Source organism: Drosophila santomea, chromosome 3R (assembly GCF_016746245.2).
Source record: "Drosophila santomea strain STO CAGO 1482 chromosome 3R, Prin_Dsan_1.1, whole genome shotgun sequence".
Lineage (NCBI taxonomy): Eukaryota > Metazoa > Arthropoda > Insecta > Diptera > Drosophilidae > Drosophila > Drosophila santomea.
The window spans coordinates 21,529,699-21,554,441 of NC_053019.2; the positions used below are offsets into that span (position 1 = coordinate 21,529,699).

Sequence of the window (24,743 nt, forward strand, 5' to 3'; positions counted from 1 at the left end):
GTTGGCTGTTGGTTGTGTTTTTTCCTTTTCCTTTTCTGACTTCTGATTTTTTGCCCCTTTGATTCCGCTGCGTTTCGCATTTCCACAGCTTCAGTCGGCGGTTTCCTTTCTGAGTTCCGCCAACGCCATTCCCCCATGGAAAATGGTTTTCCACCACCTCCATTTCACTTTGGTTTTTGGCAAGTGAGATAATTGCAACAGCTGTCAGTTGGCATACAAATGGAAACTTATCCCAGCCAGTTCTTAAACTTTAGTGTAAGCTTTTGCTTTAACATTCTATTGATTATTTATGCTTGTACATAAATTAATATGTTTAAAATTAACGCTTATACTCATAAACAGACTAACGCAGATTATTTCCTACTTTGAGGTTCGTTAATGTGTATATTATGCGAAATAATTTGCAATTAAACTATAACACAGCTTTGTTTGAAATTGTTTTTATTTGCATGAGTTTTTGCTGTATATTTTAACGATATATTTGGTTTGAAATCCATTCATTTAATTGCTTTTCATAAAAAAACTTACGCAGTATGGTAACTCAATAAAAAATATATAAATAAAGTGCCCAATTATTTCTGCTCACTTTAATTATCTCTTTTATAAACATGCACTTCCAACAGCATACCAAATGGCCCACAAATTCTAAATTAATAAATGCGAAAATGACCAACAAAACACTTTTTTAGTGCTCAGTTACACACACGCAATCACACATTCGGCCAAGTCAATTCAAAACAAGTTTCATTAATTAAAATGTTCGGTTAATTATTTAAATTGCACGTGCCAGCGTCAGCAAGTTTGTGGGCACAAAACTAAATTGTTGACTTTTGGAAATGTGTTTGTGCTGAAACGTGATAAATACATACGAGTATTAATATTCCAGATTGCTGAACTTTACAATTGGGCACTGGCGTCTATTGCATTTCAAGTTAGCCGCACTGCAAAGGTCAGTTAACCCGGTGGCTTTCCTTTAACCGAAGGATCAGCAGGCCGAAAGGACATGTCATCCATTATGGATGCGGCAAATGCGAACTTTTAACTCCCTGCACTGGGCAGCAGCATCCCGGAATATTCGGCCATTGAAAATGACATTTGCGCCACATCACACCAGGTCTTGTTACGCTACACGGAGAAAAATAAGTGTTTAAATAATATTCCGGGAAGGTATCAGTGCCTATTTGATAATTGGATCAAGGATCAATGCTAGTTGATACTTGGATTTTTTCAGTAATATTATTCATATATTTTAATATTAATATTCATATAATTTAATATTAAATATACTATTAATAGCATTCTAGCCGATCGAATCATTAGATTACAAAAAAGGTTGTCAGTTCCTATACAAGCTAAATATTTTATGAATGAAAATCTACGTGTTTTTTTCAGTGCACCCATCCTCCAGGCAATGCATGCGAAATTTACTTCAAACTAAAGTACGAAAAAAGTGGGGAACCGAAGGAAAACTGCCAGCCGCCTTTAACCGATGTGCCATGTAAATAGTGGAGTTTGTGGGCGCTGAGGGGGGTGGAGGAAAGAGGGGTCGGAAAATCCACTTCATCGGCGACGGTTGGCGCGGAAAAGTGTGTCACCTGCAAGCGGGAAATGCGCAGGTCCTGTGAGAGGAAAAGCGGCTGCCGCCTGATGGTGACTTTTCCTCGAAGACTTTTCACCAACGCCATACTCGCATTTTCCACCAAGGCTGTGGGAAATTCGGTTCAGAACGTGGTCAGACGTCGAAGCGCGTGGTCGTGGAATTTTCCGAGAAAATCCAGGCGGAAAACAAACAGTGCGAGGCAGCAGCAGCAGCAACAACTACAACAACTAACTAGAGCAAAGGAAATTGTGAGCAATTTGTATTTTAGTAGTATATTTCTTTACGCGCGTGAGAGTGTGCGTGTGTGTGTGTGTGAGTGAATGAGTGAGTGTGTGTGTAAGTGTGTGAATGTGATGATGAACCGAACAGCGTGCAACAAGAAAAAAAACGAATGCCAAAAAGTGCCAAACACAAACAAAAAACAAGATGAAAACAGCAAAAAAAAAATACATAAACGGCAAGCAAATATTTTTCTGCTTGAGCAGGGCAAAGAAAAGCACAAACTGCAGCGTATCCATGCCCTCAAAAAATAGAAAAAAATTGAAAAAAGAAAACAGTGAAAAGCAATCAAAGTAATAAACGAAATGGGGGGAATGGCGAACCGAACTGAAAGCAAATCAAAAAAATCAATGCCCTTTCTGCGGAATTATACGTTGCGTATACGTGATATGTACCAAGGCAGCCAAGTCAAATAATAATAAAGGAAATTCTCACGTGACGCATAAAAAAACCAACTCACACACACAGCAACAGTAACACGGCATGCCCCTCAAACACACGCACACAGCGGCAAACTTACTACCTGGGACACAAATTGAAGTTGGCGAAAGATATTTGCGCAGCAAAGTTGCTACACGCAGCGAAAACTAGCTGCAGTAGTTTCGAAATGTGAAAGAAAATCTGGTGTATACAATGCATAAGCAGAAAGTAGTTGAACTTTTCAGAAATCTATACAATAACTTGTAGATATATTTACGTATTTGAAAGCAATCTCTTGCCTAAAGAAGTAGTGCCTAAAAGTAGGCAATGAAATATTTCGATTGGCAAATGTGACTTGGAGCAGTGTTGTTAAACCATCTTAATATTAATGATTTGTGTGAAATATCTCGTTGCTATGATGAAATGCCTTAGTTGAGGGAATGCACACAAAATCCCAGCTATTTTGCTCATATTTTCTTGCAAAAGAGTGCCAGTTTTCTCCGCCTGCATTGGCAGGCACATGATTATGATGAGCTTGTCTTGCAAAACTTGTTTCGTTTTTGAGGCTCGTGGCTCGTAAATGACAACAGCTGGATGGCCGAGTGGGTGGCGGAAGATTGCCTTTTGCCGCATTTGTTGCCGCTATTTTGCATACATTGAATTTAATGAACTGCCTGTGTGTGCGGTGTGTTGGATTTGCTTTTAATAATTTAGGCTGCGCGCGGACTAAATGGCGCTTTTAAAGTGTGAGCCGTCAGGCGACCCCAATATGGGCGACAAACGGGCGAGATGCGGCACAAATACCAAAAAAAAAAAAAAAAAAAAATATGAAAAAAGGGCAGGAAAAACACGAACCATTTAATGCCCCTTCGCACCCTCGTTGCGACTGTATGGGTGAGCGGTGTGCGCTGGTGTGTGTGTGCAACCCCAAGTCGGAAGGGCAGACATACTAACACACTTCAGCCGGAGGACTACGTCATCCTGGCCCAGAAGCGTTTGGGGCCAGCAGCCCAGCAAAGCCCAGCAAAACCAACCCAAGTCAAGCCAAACCAATGCGAACCGAACCCAACCAAACCAAACGAAACGAAACCAAACCAAAGCGAACTTCGCTGGGAGCCCAACTTTCCCTCGGCGTCGCCACATTTTCGCATTCACAATCACATCGCGTGGCACATCCATAGGCGTAAGGATACGGCATAGGCACATGGTCTGGCCTCCACTCACACCATCGCACTCGTCCTCTTACACACACACACACAGAGAGTTTGGCGAGTGTGCACATGCACAGTGGGGTGAAGTTATAAGGACTCGAGCTGCGCTGCTCCTCCTTCGGATCGATTCCGGCTAACACAGACTTTGCGGCAGTTGCCGTTGCACACACTGCAAGAAAAAGGGGTTACTTAGATCTAGAAGAAGGAAACTCCACTTTGTTAAGCTCTGAACATATGGGTTGACATCAGTTCTAGCAGCATTATCTTCTACATATTGAAAGATCCTTTCATATAATATGATTCCATATCATTCGCTTTAAGATCGCCATTCTTTCAGTGAAGTCGCAGCAATTGCAGTTGCAGTTACTTCGCTACTTGCTGCACGACAATCTGCATGCGGCATGACATCGCGCAGCCGAGGGACGTCGAGGATATGGGGGGCAGGAGGCAGGAGGCAGGAGGCGTGGCCGATGGAGCCTCGACGGAGACGTCATCAATTTCCATCCAGCCTATAAATGGCAACCAAAGTATATGGCACAAAGTGATGCCGTTGGGCCGGCGGCAAGTGTTGCAGTAAATTTCGAGGGGATTCGACTGCCGGCATGACCCTTGACCTTCGACTTGCACCATGTGGCATGCCCGCTTATGCTTCGATTTGCCGCCCTTTCAAACACACTCCTCCCCTTTTCTCAAGCAACTGCAAAATCATTTGCCATCGAAATCGCATGTCGACCGGCAGAAATAAAACTAAAAAAAAAGGAAATAGGAAGAGAGAAGACATGGCGTATAGCAAACCGAAAACCCAACCAGAAATCCTTGTCGCACAGTTTGCGTTTATAATTTATATACGACGTTCCCGTACGAGGAGGCTTCTCTTGTTTTAGTCGTGCATTCGTCCTTGTCCCGGCCAAGTAGCCAAGTATCCAAGGCGGATTCGGAATCGAAACCCGCATGGAGGAGGCCTTTAAGAGCGCCCGCTGGCATTTTGGAGCCCAAAGAGCCGAGGAGCCGTCCGCTTTATGGCTATTAAAATATGCATTTAAATACACACCATGGCCTGGCATTTACCATATAAGACATATACCCATATACCATATAATCTTCAATGTGGCCTGCGTCTGTCTCCGGTTTTCGCTCTTTCGGTGCCCCTTCAAGCTCGAGAATGAGCTCCTCTGGGGCGTTGTTGAAAATTGAAATTGCGCGCTTATTTATGGAGCTCTGCCGGGGACGCTGGCGTTGATTGCCGTAACGCCCCATTGCCTGGTACATGACTATAATAATGATTGCCATTTTTATAGGCCAGCTACGGCGCTGCGAAGATAAATTGTTTGCTGCTTGGAAAATCGTTCGTTTCGCTTCGCTTCGACATTTGAATCCTTTTTCGCTGCAAACTTTCGGCTTAATTTTCCCACTGGCAAAACAGGGCTGCTGTGGTGAATGGTCAGCATGAATGCCAATGAAGTACAGCGCTCTTCACGGCGTATACTTAATTTTCTGTGGCAAATACTTCTGGTACTTGCGTGGGTTGACAGCACTTCCCATAGGCGCGGTTAGCTTAATTGCACTAATTAATTTGACCGAGGTGAGTCTGTCCTTTAAGTAGCTTAAGGATACTCCTAACTGAATGCCGCATCTCTGGGGCTTTCGATGTGTGTGTGTGTGTATCCTATCCACCTCCAGGATAAATAATACAATTGCCAGCGGTCGACTGGCCCCGTTTTGCTGATGACACAGAACCGAGGAGTTCAGGAGTCGAGGAGTCCAGGAGTCGAGTAGTCGAGAAGTCGACCTCTGACACCCTCATTATCATGCCACCCTGCCCCCCTGCCCCCCTGCCCCCCTTTACTTGTGTACAACATACAGTCCTTTATATGTGCGGCAGCACGTGTGGAATATTAAGCAAACTGTGCAAACAGTCGTTGTCACATTAACCATGTCATGGCAAGTGCATATGCCAGTCTATCACCTCCGACACTTGGCTCTGCGATTATGGAGCCGTGCACTGGGAAAACCTACAATAAATCTCCATGTAAATAGCCCACACTTTACATTAAGCTATAGATTTAAATAAGCTTTTAACATTTGGAATCCTGGGAATTTGTTTTCTTATGGTATTAGATATATAATGTACTATATATAAAAATATAAATGTATAATATTACAATATTACGCTGTTCAAAGCCATTATTTCTCCAAGTGCACGCCACCTTTTAGACCGTGTTCTATTTATAGTACACAAATGGCACACATTATATTTTCCGTGCGTGATCAGTGGAGTGCGCGCTGCTGGCATTATAATGACCAATGGCCATCCAACGGCACTCGATTAGCGCCACTTCACGCCGCTCTAAATGGATTCCAGAGCTTTTTGGATTCCCGTGTCTGAGTCCGGGAAAATCGCATTTGCCTTCCGCATCGTTGGCTATATGTGCCACTCGTCTGAGCCCCACTTTTCGCACGTGGCAAGCACACGACGCAGAGGTTAAATATTGCAGCACTTTCATGCGATTCCTGGAGGCGTCAACCCATTCCATTCCATCACATCCCATCGCATCCCATCCCATCCGAGCACTGCCACATCCACTTCCGCAGTTGCATCCGGCGAGCGACGGCAAAAAGCGGAAGATTTGCATGTCGAGAGCAGAAATCGATGGGTATTATTGGGGATATCCGGATAAAGATCTAATCGCCATTGATAACTTTGGACAGGCTATACCAACTTATTGGCTATGAAAATTTGCTTTCGAACACACATTTTGCAAATGTGAGCTCTTTAAGGCACACCAATATATAACTTAAATGCATGAAAATTACTACCGCATGTAACAAGAGAAGCAGCAAAAGTTTGCATAGAAAGAAGTGTCTTTTTGGTGCAATACATTCTTTGAAATATTTATGGCTTTCAATGGGTACCACAGAACGTAAAGTTCAGCCCTGAATATATCCATTTGCCCGCCTGTCTGGCTGGCAATAATTTGCAACATTCATCGTCAGTTCGACACGGAAAAGTGCACTGGATTCGGGATTGGGAATTTCACTGCGAATTTCGTTTGCGAAGGCGACGCCGGATGCATTGTTGATGGCCTTCTGCATGGCAAGCGAATTTAATGGCAAAAAATTTCTATTGTTCGGGGAAATTGTGTTTAAATTGCTCCCGCAAATCAACGCCAGAATAAAAGCGGAGCGCAGTAGAGATCGAACACAGGGTGATATCCGCTTTGAATTTCCACACAGCCCAAAAGGGAAGCAGATGAATCAGAAAGTATATCGCCGTGGGTACGTGACATGCTGACATATCTGATTTTGGCTGCTGAACGCCTCGTTGCGTGCATTAGAAACTCATTAACCGGGCTTATACTCGCTTCTCGTTTGGCTGGCTGCACACGGGGCGTATGGGTGATATTGCATGGGGAGCAACCGCACGGACACGAGGCGTATGGGTGATATTGCACACAATTGTTATGTGGCATTTGCACATCGAAATCTATATGACAGCTGCAAGCTGTGCAAAGTCAAACCATTTATTTATAATGTGTCAGGCGGCAAAGGTTAAAAGTTGCCCATCGACTGCCAGCAACTTCGTTCAACTGCTGGAATCAATTGCAATGGCAACTCGATGGAAATCCGTTTACATTGAACTCGCCCCCACTTCCTTTTCCTTCCCCCTCCTTCACCCCTTTCCCTTGTCTTTCTGCCAGCGGAAACGGAAATGCACAATGGCAAGAGGCAAGCGCCGCCAACGACGACAAAGGCCCGAGTTTATTTATTATCAAAGGGCATGGGACATGCATACTTCCGCTGCCAAGACAAGCTGCAAATCTTCGTCGCCTCTTTATGCGCCACTCAGTATTGCAGCGTTCAGCATTCACCATTCAGCATTCAGCATTTCAGTATTTACGGCACGACCCTCGCTGGCTAATTGGGCGGTGGGGTGGCACAGAAGTTTCCAGGCCAGCTACCCTTTCTCAATGGAGTCAAAGGCAGACTGCAGGAACCGCCGCTTGCCACGCCATGTTTCGTGATTTCCTTTGATTCAATGCGTTTGCTTTTTGGGGGGCCGAACGCCGAAGGATGAAGTGGGGGCTGACACGAAGGGGGGGGAGTGGGGGGAAGTGGTCGGCACACGCCCCCTACAACGTGTACAACTCACGCCATTTCCGCTCGCCAGTCGCCTTGCTGTTGACGTCGTCGTCACAGTACACTGTTACGAATTAGTAGTAACTACATACATATATGCTAACACTTGGTTAAAGCTTCTTTAGAGCGTAGAATCCCTTTTTCTATACATTTTCACATTTAAAGATACCATCTTTGCTTTGGAAAATAATGAGCTTAGCTCATAAGAAACGTTTTGTCCGATTTGAATATCCTTTTCTCCCAAATCTGGTATCCTATTACCCCCAGTGTGTCCCTGCAACCTTTGTTTTGTTTGTTTGCTTGCTGGCAATACTTTATTGTATTTCGCATTTTTCGCCATTTATTTATTGCCCTTCACATGGCAACCCAAAAAGGAACCAGGGCGCCGCCACCGATGTCCCCGAGTCCTTAAAATCCTACAAATCCTGCGAAGCCTCCATCCACCTGCCTCGAAGCTCAACAGTTTCGCCTCGTTCCAGCGATCATAATTCATTCATATTTGGAATGGCATTCGTACATATATCCACTTAGTAATCCGGCTCCTTCCCGCCGCCCCAAATGAAATGCGAACCCAAATTAATTCATAATGAGGCGCAGCGAAGCAACAGCAGCCAGGAATTTTCCGAGCTCCCTTTTCCATACCATACCATACCATACTATATATACTATGCATACACTGCGATGGGCCATTTGACAACATGCGATATTTAATTGAGTTTTAATATACGTTATTCACACACATACAAATGCAGGGGGGGGGGGGGGCATTTGAAATATAAAACTAAATGTAACGTAATTTAGCCATGAATGCGATAAGCATTACTCACACCCGGTGGAAAAGTAAGCGCAGGTAAATGGATCGGATTTTCCGCGGCAAGTGAAATGGTGTGAGTCACGAATAAACTAGCGCATTTCTATATTAATATACAAACATGGTAATGGTGGTAATTCTATTTCGGAGAGTGTAATTTAGTTTTAAATTTAAAAAGGCGGCGAAGCAAACAAGTTTTTAATAGAAATGGGGGAGGAAGCATTTCATTATTTTCAGTTTCAGTGCCCCACCTTTGAGGTGAACTGAGACTAAAGTCTCAAGGGTCTGAGCCACGAAGCGTGTCGCAGAGAAATGCATCCTCATCGGAACTTGGACAGTGGGAGAGTTGGTGGACAAAGGAATGGAATGGCATCCATCCAACGACCTGTAATCGAGTCGAATCGATGTTCTTGCCCACTGATTGCTCAATCGCCCATTTCATTGGGGTTTAATTTTCGCAGGAAAATTCAGAGCGATTCCCCGCGGGTCGCAACGCATTCCCATTCAATTTGCCACACTGAAACTTGCAAGAGTTGATGGCAATCCAATTAGCAAATTTCATTGCTCTCAGCAATTTTTCCCTTCAGCGTCATATTTTCATATCTGACGTTGCTTTAATTAATTCTGAAACCGAACTAAAAATTCCAATTCAATCACTGGCCCCAAATTGAGGTCTCTTTGCCAGGTTGAACATTGATTTAATTATGTACTGGTTTCTGGTTTCTTCAGACTGGACTGGTTTCAATTTGTGGTTTTTTTTACCAGGTCAAATCCCAGAGTGCTTGGTTTATATCCTAATCGTCTGATTAAATCCGAGCATATTATTCAAACGGATGCCTTGGATTTAAGCTGTTGGATTTTCATGGAAGATAAATGCATTGTGCCTAATCGATTCGATTCGAGTTCATTTCGGACATTGAGATATGGATTTAATCATTGAATTGTAGCCGCCAGCTGGATTTATTTTCGGCGTTGCCTGTGTGCGTTGATCAAACAAAATGAGAGCATATTCTATTAGTTTTGCTCCATCTTGGGGCCATTCGATGCCACATTGAGGCGCCTCCATTATGTGGGTGTCTTGCTGGCTGGCCAAGAGCAATGGTGCGGTTATTCATCTTCGTCTTCGTCCTTTTGGTCCTTCATTCCTTTGGTGCCTTTGGTGCCTTTGTCCCTTGGTCGAGTCCTTTGTGCGAGTCACTGACTGCCGCTCGTCTCTGGTTGCTTGGTCTCTGTGGTCGAGTGCCAAATGCCAAGCCATTTGTTCCGAGCACATAAATCTTGGCGAATAATTGCTGTAATGGCACGCATTCGCTAAGATTCTGGCCTCAATCGATGGGGGGTTTAAATGGGTGCTTAAAATATGCGAAAAGAACTGCATTTTGGCTCTGCTCTTTAGATTCTCCACTTAGATTGCTTCCATCAGCAATCAATAAAATTTAGCATGCACCAAGTACAGTGAGGCTTCCGACACCCAGACATTTAACGTTTAAGTAATTCATTTAAGCCAAATATTTTTCAACGCTAACTGGTTACCAATATTTGTGTTTTTTGTTTCATGTTTACATGGCCTCTGTGTTACAATTCCATGTGCCAATTAATTTAAAAAATAATTGCATTCAAATTTTTGAAAAAAAAAATTTTCGATTTTTGACAATTTTTGTGATGTAACCCCTTACAAAAAATGCAAAATTTGGCCAAAATTCGAAAAATTCAAAATTACCCAAACGTTAATTTTTTAGTTAGTTTAGACCCTTAGCTGTAAAAAAAAGTGTGTCCTATGGTTTTAAGTCTCATTTTGGCCAAGTTAGAGCTCATCAACCCCTTGAAAATGAGTTTTTTTGGTCATAAAAATGAAAATATTGATACGAAAGTGCAGTAGAATACTTTAAAAGATTTCTTAAACCATTTAAAAAATAATTGCATTCAAATTTTTGAGAAAAAAATATTTTTGATTTTTGTCAATTTTTGTGATGTAACCCCTTACCAAAAATGCGAGATTTGGCCAAAATTCGAAAATTTCAAAATCCCCCAAAAAGTGGCAAATATCGTTAGTTTGGACTCCCACCTCTTAAAAAAAGTATGTTTCATGGTTGTGGGACTCAATTTGGCCAAGTTACAGCCAAAATGCTCAAAGAAAGAGCGCTTTTTTGGCCAGAATCTGTAGTTCCTTTTAATTGGTGATTCAACTTAGGGAAGTTTCCCTGTTTCTGTATCGGCATTTCATCTGTATCTGTATCTGAATCTGAATGAAGTATCTATCCGCCTGGCGCTTAGCCAGGGTGCGTTCCGTTTTGGCGGCGTCTGTGGAGCTCAAGCCCACTTGGACTGGCGCTGTTTGCCCTCGTTCCGACGGCTTTTCCATGTGGAAGGACCTATTGTTTGGCTTAGCCATGTTTGGCTATGCATTGTTGGTACTGCAAATACTCAAACAACACACACACACACACGCACAGATACACACACGCACACGTGTGTCCTTAGCCATTGTTTGCTGAATTTATTGCACGAATTTCTGAATTGGCTCTCTGCGACTGTTTGTAGTTTTATTTTCTTACTTTTACGCCCCAAGCGCGTGTCCTTGAGGCTTACGCTAAAACAATGGGTGATTCTGGCGCAAAAAGTATTTATTGGACCAGTCGCCATATATCCTGGAGCCCAGTTGATGGGTCAGCCGACCACCTGGCCAGCACCTGGCTTATGATTTATGCTTGTGTCATGTTAATTAGCACGATCTCGGCCAGATTAGGGTTATCTCGTTTGCGTGGGCCGCTGCGTTGCGCATACGCCACGTTGCCGCATGCGAAAATATGCGGTACAGCCGGCGGCAAAACAAATACGGCCCACGTGCTACAGTGGAAACATAGTTTGAATGTAGCTCAAACCTGTGAATATTTCCGTCTATTTATTTCGATTTTTTTAACCAAAGGATACCCACCTACATTAATTGCCATTTATATATGGAGTAGCAAGAAATACTAAACTTACTTTCTTAGCTGAAGAATGAGTAATCCCTCTTTACGAGTACAGTGAACCGTGTGTAATTGGCAACGACAAAAGACCAACAAACAAAAGGCGAAGCGTAAACAAAGAAGTGCCATGGAATGAACTTCAATTTGATTTCATTACACCAGTAATTAGTAATTAGTGAGCAAATTGTGTTCTCTGCGGCATATGAACTTGGCCGGATGGCCGTGCTCGTTTAGTGAACTTTCACTGTACCCGTAAAGTTGGGACGACATCCGTTGTGGCAGATGCTGTTGTTGTTGTTTCCGTTGTTGCTGATGCTGTGATACCATGGTTGTAATTTCCTTGTTCGTGGCTGCCTTTCATGTGTCAGGCATTTGTCCCATCAACATCAACATCACCACACCATGCCAAACCAAACCAAACCAAACCATATGAAACCCATCCTTTTAAGCCGCCAAGACCGCCAGTTGTCACAATTTGGGGGCCCGAAGGCAGTCACATGGAATATATTGCGTATACGCCGTGTAATGAATACTCATCGTCCAATTGACAACGCATGAATTTATGAAAAACGAAAAACAATTCCTCGTTTTGCGTGTGGGGATCGGGCATATATGTGGGCATAAATATGCAACATGTTTCCCGTACATCATTTGCGGCCCAGTGAGTCACGCGTTTACGAGTTTCCACTCGCAGGACATGCTCGTATCCTTAATCGAAATCGCAACGAGAAAAGCCCCAAACCGAGGCCAAAACAGGCTTAAACCGATGAATTTGTGCCACATATTCGCTGCGAGTGAGCATAAATTACAAGTGAATGGGGATTTGCAGTGTCTGCCTGGCTGGAAAATCCTGGCAACGTCTCTCTTTCTCTGTGTCTCTGGAAAGCCCAATAGCATTTATTTTGAAATCAGCACCAAAGCCGGCTCATTTGGCTCGTAACCAAGGCCCGAAACAAAGGCATTTGCCTGTCAAGAACGGCTCATAGTCGTGTATGTTTCCATAAACAATTGCGGTTAGCCTTTTACGGGTATTTTTGGCCAATCTTTATAAATAAAAAGGCGGACACTTTCATGCGTTTTGCAGCTTCAGGTTTTTCCATTTAAGCTGGGTTTGATGCTAAAAACGTCGCCGGCTTATAGTGTGTTTATATTAAAGGCTAAAATCTGCACAACAATGCACTACTTCAGCCGCAACCCTGATCCCATATATAAGCACGTTTACAACGTATATAAATGGCCTCAGACAATAGACTGTCCTTGCCAAGGACCATTTGTGCGCAGACAAATTTCTAAAAATAATTGCGGTTGACATTCTTTTGACACACCATTATAAATAGATGTGTGGACACTTTAAGACATTCAAAGCAGACGAGCTTCCTTTAAGCCGGATGGTTATTAATGTAGCTAGTAGTGTATAACAAATTTAGGCCAACGTGTGGTTTTGCATTCAAGTTATTTGGACAGACTGCAGTCCATTATTTGACCATCAGTGTGGTTAAGTCCGCTGAGAAGTGCGTAGGCCACAAAACGGCTGATAACAATGACTGCATACACTTACCGGAATAATTTAGTACAAGCTTATAAGTGTGCACCTATTATTCCACCCACTCAATTGTTGTTGGTGCTGAAAAGCTGTGTTTATTTTGGCCTATTTGACAAGCCCCGAGTGCATGTTTCAACCTGATATGCAGACGAATGCCAGCATTTGGCCACAAAACCCTGACATGGCCTATAATCGCTGACTAAACAAGCAGCACTTGTCGCCCAACATGCGTTGCATGTTCAAAATTCACGATTTATTTATCGCACGGTCGTGTTCTGGGCAGCCGCAGAGAACACAAATCATTGTCATGCAATTAAATAATATGTTGGGAAATGGGTTTTAATTAAATTCTGTAATATTTTCGTTTCGGTTCCACAATCCACAATGGACGGACTTACACCGTCCATATCCGTTCGCTGATGGCGTCCATGGGTGCGCCTAATCCAATTAACTGTCATAGACACACAAATTGGCCGTCACTCAATCCGGTTTGCAGTGCCAAAAGGCCAAAACGCCGCTCACAGTTGTGACAGTTTTCGTCCTGGTCTTGGCTCCTGCTCCTGGGTGGAGCCGACTATGTGTCAATTTCGGTTTCAGTTACAGACTTTTGGTGGCACTTTCGGAAATTGTTTCAACAACGGTTTGTAATTTCACACGCCGCAAAGTGATTAGCCTGGCTTTGTCCCCTGATTGAATCCCCCAGTCGAAACTACAACTAACCCCAAACCATTTCATCCGCTTCTTCTTGCAGTGACAGACTTTGATGTGAACCGGACACGAGGGCGAGCACAGAAAACAGGACGGAAACCGAGCGCAAAAACAGCACTGCGAAAAAAAACGCAAAAGAAGGAGAGCCACGCCAATAGTGTGCAAATTAATATAGTCGGAGCAGCATGGATGAGGAGCACGACGACGATCGAATAATATGAGATTAGATGGGGCTCTAGAGCCCCGGCCCCGTCAAGGAGCTGCCACATTCAAGGGCCGCCAGCCCCTGAGGCGCGAGACCCGCGAACCATGTGAGACGCAGCAACAGCAACAGCAGCAGCAGCAGCAGCAGCCAGCTGACGAAGACGACGAGGCCACAGACGCTGAGTGTTTGACCACCAACAGCAGCAGCAGTAGCAGCAACAATTGCCAAGCCTACTTGGTCTTCAATCCAAAGAGAACACCACCAGCAAAGCTCACGCCCAGAAAAACAACTGGCGGCAGAGGCAATAGCAGGCATACCATATTAATGGCGCCCAACGTGGGGCATCAGCGGAAGAGCCTTGGCCTGCGACTTCCGATGAAGCAGGGTCGCAGCCGGCGGAGGATGATGGGCGCGGAGTGGGGCTGGGAGCGCCTTAACGGCCTGCTCCTGTGCCTGATTTCCGTTATTGCCCTGCTGCCGCCCCTGACGCTCGGCGATGACGGCGATAATTTCTTTGCCGTGAATGCCTTTAGTGCGGGTCCGGAGACGACAACGCCAGAGTTCGGTAAGTAGACCAAGGCTTAGATAAGAATGCTGCGCCTGGGAGCGGGGATTACCACTGGCTTAGCCCCATTTCAGTATGGAAATAGACCGCAATGGCATCATCGAGGTGTCATATAATCATACATATGTACATGCGGCTGCCTTGACAGTCTTTTGTTCATCATCTAACTGGCGGCAATTCCACCGCAATTGCATAAGTTCCACAGTGGCATTAAACTGGTAAAGAACATTTTATTTTCTTCGTTATGAGCTCTATGGAATATACAGCCCTTCAGTGGCACAAGGCCAGAATTGGCAATTAAAACGTAATTAAGTCAGCTTAATAAATTTATACATTTTCTTCTAAACCTGGAAGTTTAGCTAGCGATGATGGAAGAAATAACACACTTTATATAAAGACTGTTGTATTCATATCTTATATTCTACTTCAGTTTTTACCTTGAACGGACTTATTTCCTTTTTAATAAACTCCCTGGAAGCTGCACGCCTTAAAGCGACTTTATGTCCTTCAGACAGGAATGCTTTATACAATTTCCTGGGCCATTCGCTCAAAAGCTTTTAAGCCACTGTGCTGGCGTTCGTGCCTCACACTCATCCCTTTTAGTTTTCTCATCTAGTTTTCTCATCCGAAACTTAAATGGCCTGTCTGCGATGTGTTCTAGTTGGAATGTGAAAAGTTTTCCATGTACTCGCATGGCTTTTTTCTTTTTCCTAGCCTTTTTTTTCCTAATGATGGTGCCGAAATAAGCAAAGTTGGCTTTAATGGCTCGGCCCAGTTCGGTTAATTATAAATGCTGGCTCTGTTGCAGCGTTGGCTGTTGGCTGTTTAATGTGGGCCCCCTTGACTCGTCTGACATGTGCAATTTGTAGTCCGATTTTAGGCCCTTCCTACGGGTGAAATATGACCGACCGGCTCTGGCCATTGGCCATTGGGTAATCACTTTTTGGTGGCACTCTGGCCATCAAAGGTTGGCCTCGGGTCACGGACATGGTCCACGGTAGCCACGCCACCACCCCCAGCCACTTTGTCAACACTTTCACAGAATTTGCCCGCTGCTGCTGTTGCTGCTGTTGGCCACGGAAGCGAAAACCAAATAAAACTCATCTGGGAAAAAGACGTAAGCGTAGCTTTGTGGACTGCTGATGCTGCGGCATATGGCTTTCCCCTTGGCAGACTGCGAGTAGAGGGTACGACGGGGTCGATTGATGAGGCCCCGGTCTTAATGCATAAGTAATACGCTGCAGATGGAATGGCAAAAAAGTCACCAGCTGTGCGACTCATTCAAAGCTTATTACTGCGAAATACCATTCGAAGCACAAGGACTAGTACTCTTATGGCACCCTAGAAAATGGATTTATATTTAGATTTGGCTTACCTAATATAGGTAGGTAGCTTAAAAAACCCGCTGATACATACACTTGAGATATGAATTCTATTTCTAGTTGGGTATCCAGCTGTCTAGCAATCTGCAGAAGCCCGCCATTATTCGCATTAGCATTCATTTGCCGCAGCCCCTCGCAAACTAGAGCCCTATTCATAGCCGGTGCATTTAAAAATAAACCGCTGGCAAATAGAGCTGGCCCCGAACCATAAAAAAATGGGACCCACTAATACCACTAATAGTGGCACATGGGCATGAACTGGAAAATGGCGCACCCGCTTGTGCATGAGCAGCCATTTTGTTTTGTCTTTTCACTTCCGTTGGCTTAAATGTCGGCGCATCCGCTGCCGGATGGTCTTGGTTTAGCTCTTGGTCTTGGTCTTGGGCTGGGCTTCCTCTTGGCTTTTGAGGCCGGTAATGATGGGCCGGAGAAGGGGTATCAACAGGAGTATGTGGCCTCACCTTTGGCTGAGATTGTGCACAGGGTGGCGGGCGGGGAATACCCGGAATAACCGGAATCCGTGGAGTTGCTCCCAAGAGCTTAGTTAAGATGTGAAGGGCCGCAAACGCAACTCACTGCCGACTCGAGTGTTTTCATTCCATTCAAAGTTAATGAAGGATTCCTAGCCGGGCGGCTCAAGTGCACCGTGAAATGCTCGGGGGAATAAACACACACACACACACACTCGGGGGGCGAAAAACAAAAAGAAAAACAAAAGTGTGAAAAGTATAAAAAGTAGAAATGAAAAACCAACACACCAACGTACCAACGTACCAACACCTCGAAGGCTGCTAAAGAATTTACATTTTAATCTGCCCACAAGTTGTCGGGGGATTTGGAAAGCATTTCGCAGAAAGTTGCTTGCCAGCTTTTATTTTTTATTGATATGCACAGTGGCGAATCGAAAGTTTTCGCAGCGGTTTCATTACAAATTTTACGCCTGGGATTAGTCACGTTGACGTCATGATATATATCCACAACCTTTTCATTCCATTTTAGATTATGCCAGCCGCGGACAGAAGAAGTTCGGCGATAAGTGCGATAATACCCTGGAATGCGGCTTCCCCGGCTCCATCTGCGATCCCAAGAAGAAGTCCTGCCAGTGCACCGAGGATCTGCCCGTCACCAATCACTATGACAAATGTGGCAAAGGTAGGGTCATTACTGCAAGCCATTTTCCGCGCTGTCACCCTGCCAAGTTCTCATTAAAAAAGAGTCAAGAAAGTGAAATACGCCCAGCTTGATTTTCCTGATTAAAATTGAAACTTGGCAGCCGCATTAGGAGCTGCTGAATATTGCAACTAATGCACATTTGACATAATCACAATAGAGATGTACATATGTATTTCCCGTTGGGCACACGTACTATAAATTCAAATCGAACGGCGGACACTTTAAAAGCGTATTTATGGCTGGGGGCTCGAGTCCAAAAGCCGCTGACAGTCGCTGATCTATTTTTATGGGCGTGACTCAAGCGTAATTCCAGGCCAAATAACTCCCGGCCATTGATCATCAACGTGGCTGACAGCCATCAAGTCTGTCAGAACTCAGAAGTCAGAAGTCAAAAAGACGAAGGCACAAGTCTCCGGAGTCGACTGCTCCTTAAACGTGTATCTGTGCGCCGCATCGGGGGCATAATCCCCGGGTCTCCTCCGTGCTTGTTCCACGATAATATTTGTCACCGGAGTGGACCGAGTGGACGGAGTGGACGGAGTGGACTGAGTGGACGGTGTGGAAAGTCAATCCGCCCCAGCCATATCGCACTTCAATCAGCCCTTAAATCAATCCGCAAACAGCCGCGACAGCCGGGAAATATTTTTCCTGATATGGGCCATCGCCTGTTGTTGCTTGTCTGCGGGGCACTGAAAGAAATGGGGGGCTAGCTGGGTTATGCTCGTGAATATTTAATGAATACTTCAATACTTGCCAACAGCGATTACTTCTTAGGACCATTTATACTATCTATATACTATAAACTACGCTATACTATATACTATCTATCTATATACTATCTACCTATATACTCTCTATAAATTTCTATACTTACTTTACTTACTATAAGAGCTAGAAATTACAGAATGAATTCTTTATAGGCCTAAGCTATTATACGCATTTTTTGCGACTGTATGTTGACCATTTTGTCAGCTCAACTGATTCCGTTTGGTGTCCTTTCTATTCCCCCTTCCCGCAATTGCCCGCCATCCTGATCCTGCAGAGGCCGCTGTGAACGAGTCCTGCTTCTTCAACGAGCAGTGCGAGATGCGTTACTTCCAGACGGAGTGCCGGGATGGACGCTGCATCTGCCGGTTCGAGATGTCGCCCATTTGGGGCAAGGACGGATCCGTGGAGTGCAAAGGTCGGTGGTCGAGGAGGGGCGTAGACTTAAGACGGCACTGCTTATGGTTAATGGGGCTGTGTGTTTATTTGTCCTTTTTGCCACTCGGCTGTTTGCAGGGCGCCAGGACAAGAGGGGACCCGAGACCTACATCGACCCGGCCATGATTGGCGTGCTGGTAGGAATGGCATTGATGTTTGTTATTATTTGTGTCGTCCTGCGATTGTTTAGCCAGTGAGTAAATTGCAATGCAAACATCTTCATCCCCCGCACCCGCACACCCACACACCCGCACAACCACACACACCCACGCAAATAGTTTATGCATTCAATCTGGGTCAACAGTCACACACCATTTGAGATATCGAATCACTTGAGAGCACACATAATCTGGGAAGCCATTTCAAAATTAAAGTACATCTACTTAGACCCATGAAACTAACTAAATTTACTTAAAAAGCTAAGAATTTCAATTTGATAATTCCACTTAATGAACTACCTACCATCTACTATCCAACTACCAATCTTCTGCTTTCACTAGAAGTAACAGCTCCATTAATGGTGCAAATCAAAGAACCCTTAGTCGTCTTTCACTCAGCTCAACCATCTCATCCGCTGGCTTGTCAATAAACTGGGTCAATTGGCCTGTCGATGCTTTGATGGGGCTTCCTAAATTTGTGGCTGGCTAGCGATACATAGCCCGAGCACCAATTAATTTCCAGTCTAATAAACAGCGTTTCTGCATTAATTGCCATTAAGCCCGCAGTAACCATGGCATCCATAATCGTGCACCACTCCTCCACACACCCGCTTGCTCAGCCCGCATTTGGCGGATATTATGATCCGTGGGTGAACCGCGTTCATGAAATGTGACTAATTCATGGCCGTAATTTGCAGAGCTCGTTGGCGTGAGAACCGGACCATCTTCAACACGCCCAATCCTCGCCTGATGAACGTCTCCCTGCTGCGGGACAGCAAGCTGCTCCACGGCCAGGAGCGCCGTGGGTCCAGGATGTCGGTGCGGGCGCCATCCCGGCAGCCGAGCATGGCCTCCCTGCGGCCCCACTCCCCCAATCCGTCGCTAGGTAAGACAGGTTTGTATTCCATGCCCTCCCGCCCCAGTCGATGGTCAGCACCTCCTCCAATCTCTGGTCTCTCGTATCTCGTCTTCCGCGGTTGCATTTTTGGTTCGTCTTTTACCATTTCAACTTGCCACTTTTGTGTTCGTTCCGTTTGTTTTCGTCTCGTCAACTTGCTGAACTTTCTTTTACAGCCAAAATACAGAACAGCAGGCAAACCCCTTAAACTTACTTATCCAATCAATCAATCAGTCAGTCAGTCAGCCTATTGACCAGTCAGTCACCAGACAATATACGTACAAAATCACCCAACAAAACTTAATTCACTGGAGTTGTGAATCACCGCGAAAAACGTGATGAGAGTTTAAAAGAAATCAATTGTACAAACTATAAAGGGTCTTGAGGTTTGAAGAAACTATTTTTTAAGGTTTATGGATGTTCAGGTAATGAGCTAGTCATCCAAAGTTTAAAGGATCACAATAATTCTGAAAACTTAGAAGGCATTGTAAGCAGTATGTAAAAACTTAAAGACTAAAAACTCTATCAACCATCTTTCAACTATCTTTGTTTTCCCCTTTTTCCCGATATGAAATTGATTGGTACCTGTAAGAAGATTCAAAGTTTTACTTCTTCTAATAATAAATTAAATAAAATTGTATATTTTGAAATGCAACTAGTGCGCTGGGTGGCATAGTGACCACCTTATCCCATAGACTGGGAAAACAGGAACAACAACTCATCGGGGGGCTCAATCAATTTGATTGACAGCTTAAGCAGCGTATTACTCAACGCCACTACGGTGATAATTGTTAATGTGCTAAGCCCGGCGGACAGTTGTTTGAAATTAAATTTTTTGGGTTATTTATATTCCTGTTTCAGTTTGAGTTTGAGTTTCACTTTTGTGCCCCCACCAAATCGAAACGCGAAACCACCTGAACCCACCCACCCATTTAACCCACTGACTCGATGTCGCGTGCCCAACTAAAAGGCGAAATATTAAACGTATCCAACCGCTCATTCCCCCCCAAAAAAACAAAAAAACACGAACAACAAACAACAAACCGAAACTGAAAACACAAATAAAACTAAAAACCAAACAACGGAAAACCCAAAAGGACGTATGATCCGGTCGAAGAGCAATACGCGGTCGAGTGACTCGCGGGTGAGCGATGTGTCCACCTGCTCGAGACTCCTGGAGCATCCGAGTGCCGCCAGCCAGCACAACTTGGTCCACAGCCACTTTCTGCCCTATGTGCCAACGACCACGGCCAGCACGGCTACGAATGCCACGAATGCCATCGCAACGTACGCTGCCTCGGCCACGCCCTCGCCCACGCCCACGCCACCGCCCACGGCGGTTCAGCACCAGTTGCCAATGGGCCATGCCAACGCCACCAGCACCACGAACACCGCCATCTCCACCGCCACAGCCACCACCACCACCACCACGTATGTGTCCACGGCGGGAACAGCACCAGCCTGTGGTCGGACCAACAAGTTCTAGGGTTCCGGAGCTTTATCTAGATCGTCCCGCTGTCACACATAGATACTCACGCATAACCGTGTGTGTGTGTGTGTGTGTGTGTCCGTAAACGTATCACACCCAAAACGCTAGAAACAAACGCATCCATATCAGGGTCCAAAGAGGTAGGCAGACCAGAAAGCAAACCACACCCACTCCCAAGCAAAGTAACCAAGTATACCCTCTGCGTAGTGTACTCGTAAAGTTGATGTCTTGTCTAGCGAAAGTTGTGTCCAAGCAGTTGAACTCGTATCCGTAAAAGTATCTGTACACTGCGGGAAATTACGTCGGCTGCAATCAGAAATTTCAGTCGAAATGGAGGATTACCGTTTTTGTTAAGTTCAATTTTGTTTAGTTCAATTAATTACCTCACCTTTTGAAACGTACATAGAAATACCTGATTGGTCATCGTCTTTTCCCCCAGTGTACTCGTAGTCATTGTTCTCGTTGTTGTTCTTGTTGGCTCGAAGTGTTGTTACCCTAGTCTTAATCCGTAGTCCAGAGTTGCGGTTAACCTGTATGTAAAACTACTACTGCTCCAACTTCCACCACTCCCTAGAAGACACCCACAGATACAAAAACAGACACAGATGCAGATGCAGATGCAGACACCATGCGCTACAGATACAATAATATACGATCGTAGATACTCGTACCAATGAAAACCTCATCGTATCTTTCTCTTTTTCCAACCAACTTATCTTATCCATGCAGCATCCCTCTTGAGTTCCATTTCCGCTTTGGTTTCTTTCCTTTCCAGCACGCCTATCTATAGTTTCCTTAACTGGCTTCCTTAAGATATATCATTTCTACAGTACAGCAAGCGATCCCACAAGTGTTTTCTCCTATAAGATCTTAGAAAGAAAAACTCCTTCGATCGCTTGCTGTTTATAGAATATGCCACGTAGATCGAAGGACTCCTTCGAACTCAAAGTCGGAATCCAGTTGACCACATTGCTGTTGTCCTGTGATGCCAACGATAACTTCCCTTCAGCCGGTTATCCGAGTAGCGAGTAGCTGAGCCCGTAATCCACCAGTTACTCATCCCTTTCCTTTGCATGGACATCTAACCCACAGGATCCCATTCGGAGTCGCATGGCAGCAATGCATCCGCAGCCTCGGTGCGCTCCAACCGCAGCAACTCGGTGGCACCCGGCAAGGTTGTCCACCACGAGCGCCACGGATCCGCCCATCGCCAGCACCACCCACATGGCCACCAGGCGAAGGAGCAGCCGCAGTCGCCGCAGTCACAGGACCAGTCGCTGATCACCAACATCACCACGAATCCGGTGGCCGAGAGCGTTACCGTCGAGATCATCGAACCAGGACAGAAGTAGAAAGTAAGCGGATAGGATGGATTCTACTTGATCTAAAGCATGATGGCGTAGGCAGGATTAACTGGCTAACTCTCTGACACACGAACACACAGGACACGAAATGAGGCACAAACTATAGGAACATATAGTCACGGTAAATGCACGCGATAATAAGGCGGGCACGCTCCCAAAAGGGGCGTGACCCCGCCAACAACACACACACAAAGAAAATCGAGGCCATTGTTCGACTCTTTTTGACAAAGACCATTTTTGCAATTAATGGAAGTTTTTTAACCAAAACAATTATATACTTATTATATGAATATGGAGCGTGTAAAGAAGCACACACACACACCCACACATACACCCAGAACAATGCTAAATGAATTACTTACGTACGACTACACCGTAAAAAAATAATTGAAAAAAACCTTGCATAACAAATTCATACTACTCTTTTTTTCAACCAAAAAAACAAAAAAAAAAACACAAAAAACCAAATACAAAGAACTTATCCTTCCGATAAGGGAAACTTTACTAATTTAAATAACATATTGTAATGCAGTTATATAACTAAGCTTTGGGTTAAAGGCTTTAAGGATTAAAGGATTAAACACAGAATAGTAATGAAAACAGAGAATTCTCAGCGTAGGGAAACTAGAGCATGATCTCAATCGTAGTGTTCTTTAGCCAGCCATCGGAGGCACTGCATCGTGGCCAAAAGGTGCGATTAATTGGCAGAAACCAAATACCAAATACCAAATACCAAATGCAAACCGCTGATACAACGCCTTATCTATACTAATATTATAGATCCAATTGCCGCTCTAGCTCCCACATATGGATGTTATTACCCAGAGTCATAGCGATGACTCAACCAAGTTGAAGAAATTGAAGAAATATTTAACAACCTCGGGACCATATTTTATAATCAAAATATGCGTTTCATTGCGAAGCACGCACGTACACCAACCTTATCCTCGTTATCCTCGTTTCGGCATTAGCTTTTCGTTCCCGAACGGATCACAGGATCTAGATCTAGGGATCTAGGTTCGGATGTAAAGGAGTACCTATACATTTTATCAACTAGCTGAGCAAATTTTAGGGAACACTCACAACATGATATTAAGGATAACGACTATACCACGACTATACACACGCTCGCCGAGAGTCCAAAATCTAAATTGACTTCCAGTTGACTGTATTGATTTCACGCCTGAGTTTCAACTTTTAAGCAACGTAGATTTTTTGCTGATTTACTCAGTTCAAAACTCACACAGCACATTGCAGATCGGGCCAAGGATTTTCGGGCAGTGCACTGGGCTAGCCGGGAATAGGGGAAGATTTCCGGGTCTGTCCAATGCGGTGGCCAAATGGCCGAAGGCTGCAGATCTCCAGATTATAGCCATAGTAGGAATAGAAATCGATATTGATAAGGTTTAGTTGTTGCCCCCCAAAAAAACAGACGATTCTCATTTGCTTTTGTGCTCAATCAAAGAAGCTTAACTGTGAGAATACCAAATGAATACAAGATACAAATAAAAACGTAGACCGAAAAAATCTTAAAGTTGCTTGAGAACTTCTAGCTAAACAATTACAATTAGAGTGACGAGGAGAAAACTTACGGAAAATACAAAAATACAAAAAAAAATAACGAAAAAAATTTTATTAAAGCATCGAATTTTTCTTAAAACAAAACGAGCAAACAAACAATCTTATTTCTAGGACAACCAAATCTAGTTACTTATTTACATTCTAAAGGGCATTCAGAAAACAATTTAGGCTTTGGAATTTGGGGAAGAATTTCAAGGTTTAACTTTGTTTTATCAACCGCAAAAAGAAGACACTTACATCTAAGCACCAAAGATCTAGAGTATATTACAATTAATTATAAAGAGAATACAAATAAATGAATCACTGATTTTTCTATTTACATCAAATATTGTTGAAGGCAGACTTTAAGCGAATTTTAAATAAGCTAAACAAATGGCGAGCGTACGAGGAGAATATTTTAAAACCAATTATATACATACATGAATATGCTTTATTTACTTTAATATTTACATTATACACAACTACATCCAACTATATATGAACTTGTATTAAAGTTTCGTGGAAAACTGCTACCAAACCAAATGCGATAATTCATTTACACTCTACCAAGTAAAACGAAAAATTTTATATAAGAAGCGAAATCGAAATCGAAATCTTGTAATGCTAATATATTATACATCTAGAATCAAACGCCATTATCGCACATCTAAGCCATACAAATCGAAACTAAATCGAAAGTAATGAAGAGACAACCTAAAACTTTAAGCCTAGAAGAGAAGCAACTAATAGAGTTCAACATTTCGATTTTCATGTGACTTGTAACTAAAAAGAAACCAAAAACCGAAACCAAAACCAAAACCAAAAGGATACTAGAAAGGATCGTAGTTATAGAGAGCGAATCAAAGCCAGACAGTACGAGTAGCAAAATATAGACGATGGTAATGTAATCTTAACCTACAAGACAACAAATTGCTTTTTCAAATTCCAGAAGGCAAACGATCGAGTATATTATGAACTACATATAAAGTATATACATATATAACTATATTTAAAGATCAGTTCACTATAATAAAGTCTATATTACCATACCTAACGAACGAAAACCTC

At 43.9% G+C, this 24,743-nt stretch overlaps 1 protein-coding gene across 4 annotated transcripts; it reads left to right on the top strand.

Annotated features, from left to right (window-relative positions):
- Positions 1-1,734: 1,734 nt before the first annotated feature.
- Positions 1,735-24,724, top strand: LOC120451308. Of its 4 annotated transcripts, none has more exons than XM_039634873.1 (8): positions 1,735-1,848; positions 13,722-14,448; positions 16,830-16,982; positions 18,046-18,186; positions 18,285-18,399; positions 19,063-19,259; positions 20,360-20,891; positions 21,844-21,975. In XM_039634873.1, the coding sequence occupies exons 2-7, from the start codon at positions 13,896-13,898 to the stop codon at positions 20,746-20,748; spliced, it is 1,548 nt and encodes a 515-aa protein (XP_039490807.1). In that variant the 5' UTR covers positions 1,735-1,848; positions 13,722-13,895; the 3' UTR covers positions 20,749-20,891; positions 21,844-21,975. The 4 variants fall into 4 exon arrangements, with proteins under 4 accessions (XP_039490807.1, XP_039490808.1, XP_039490809.1 ...); XM_039634874.1 differs by having other exon boundaries at positions 19,063-19,250; XM_039634875.1 differs by lacking the exon at positions 20,360-20,891 and having other exon boundaries at positions 21,844-24,724.
- Positions 24,725-24,743: the final 19 nt, after the last annotated feature.

Excerpts from the sequence above, each read along its gene's own strand:
- LOC120451308 (XM_039634873.1), top strand. The coding sequence starts at position 13,896 with ATGAGATTAGATGGGGCTCTAGAGCCCCGGCCCCGTCAAGGAGCTGCC. Across the intron at positions 16,983-18,045 it reads CTATGACAAATGTGGCAAAG|AGGCCGCTGTGAACGAGTCC; the intron begins GTAGGGTCATTA and ends CTGATCCTGCAG. Across the intron at positions 18,400-19,062 it reads GTCCTGCGATTGTTTAGCCA|AGCTCGTTGGCGTGAGAACC; the intron begins GTGAGTAAATTG and ends CGTAATTTGCAG.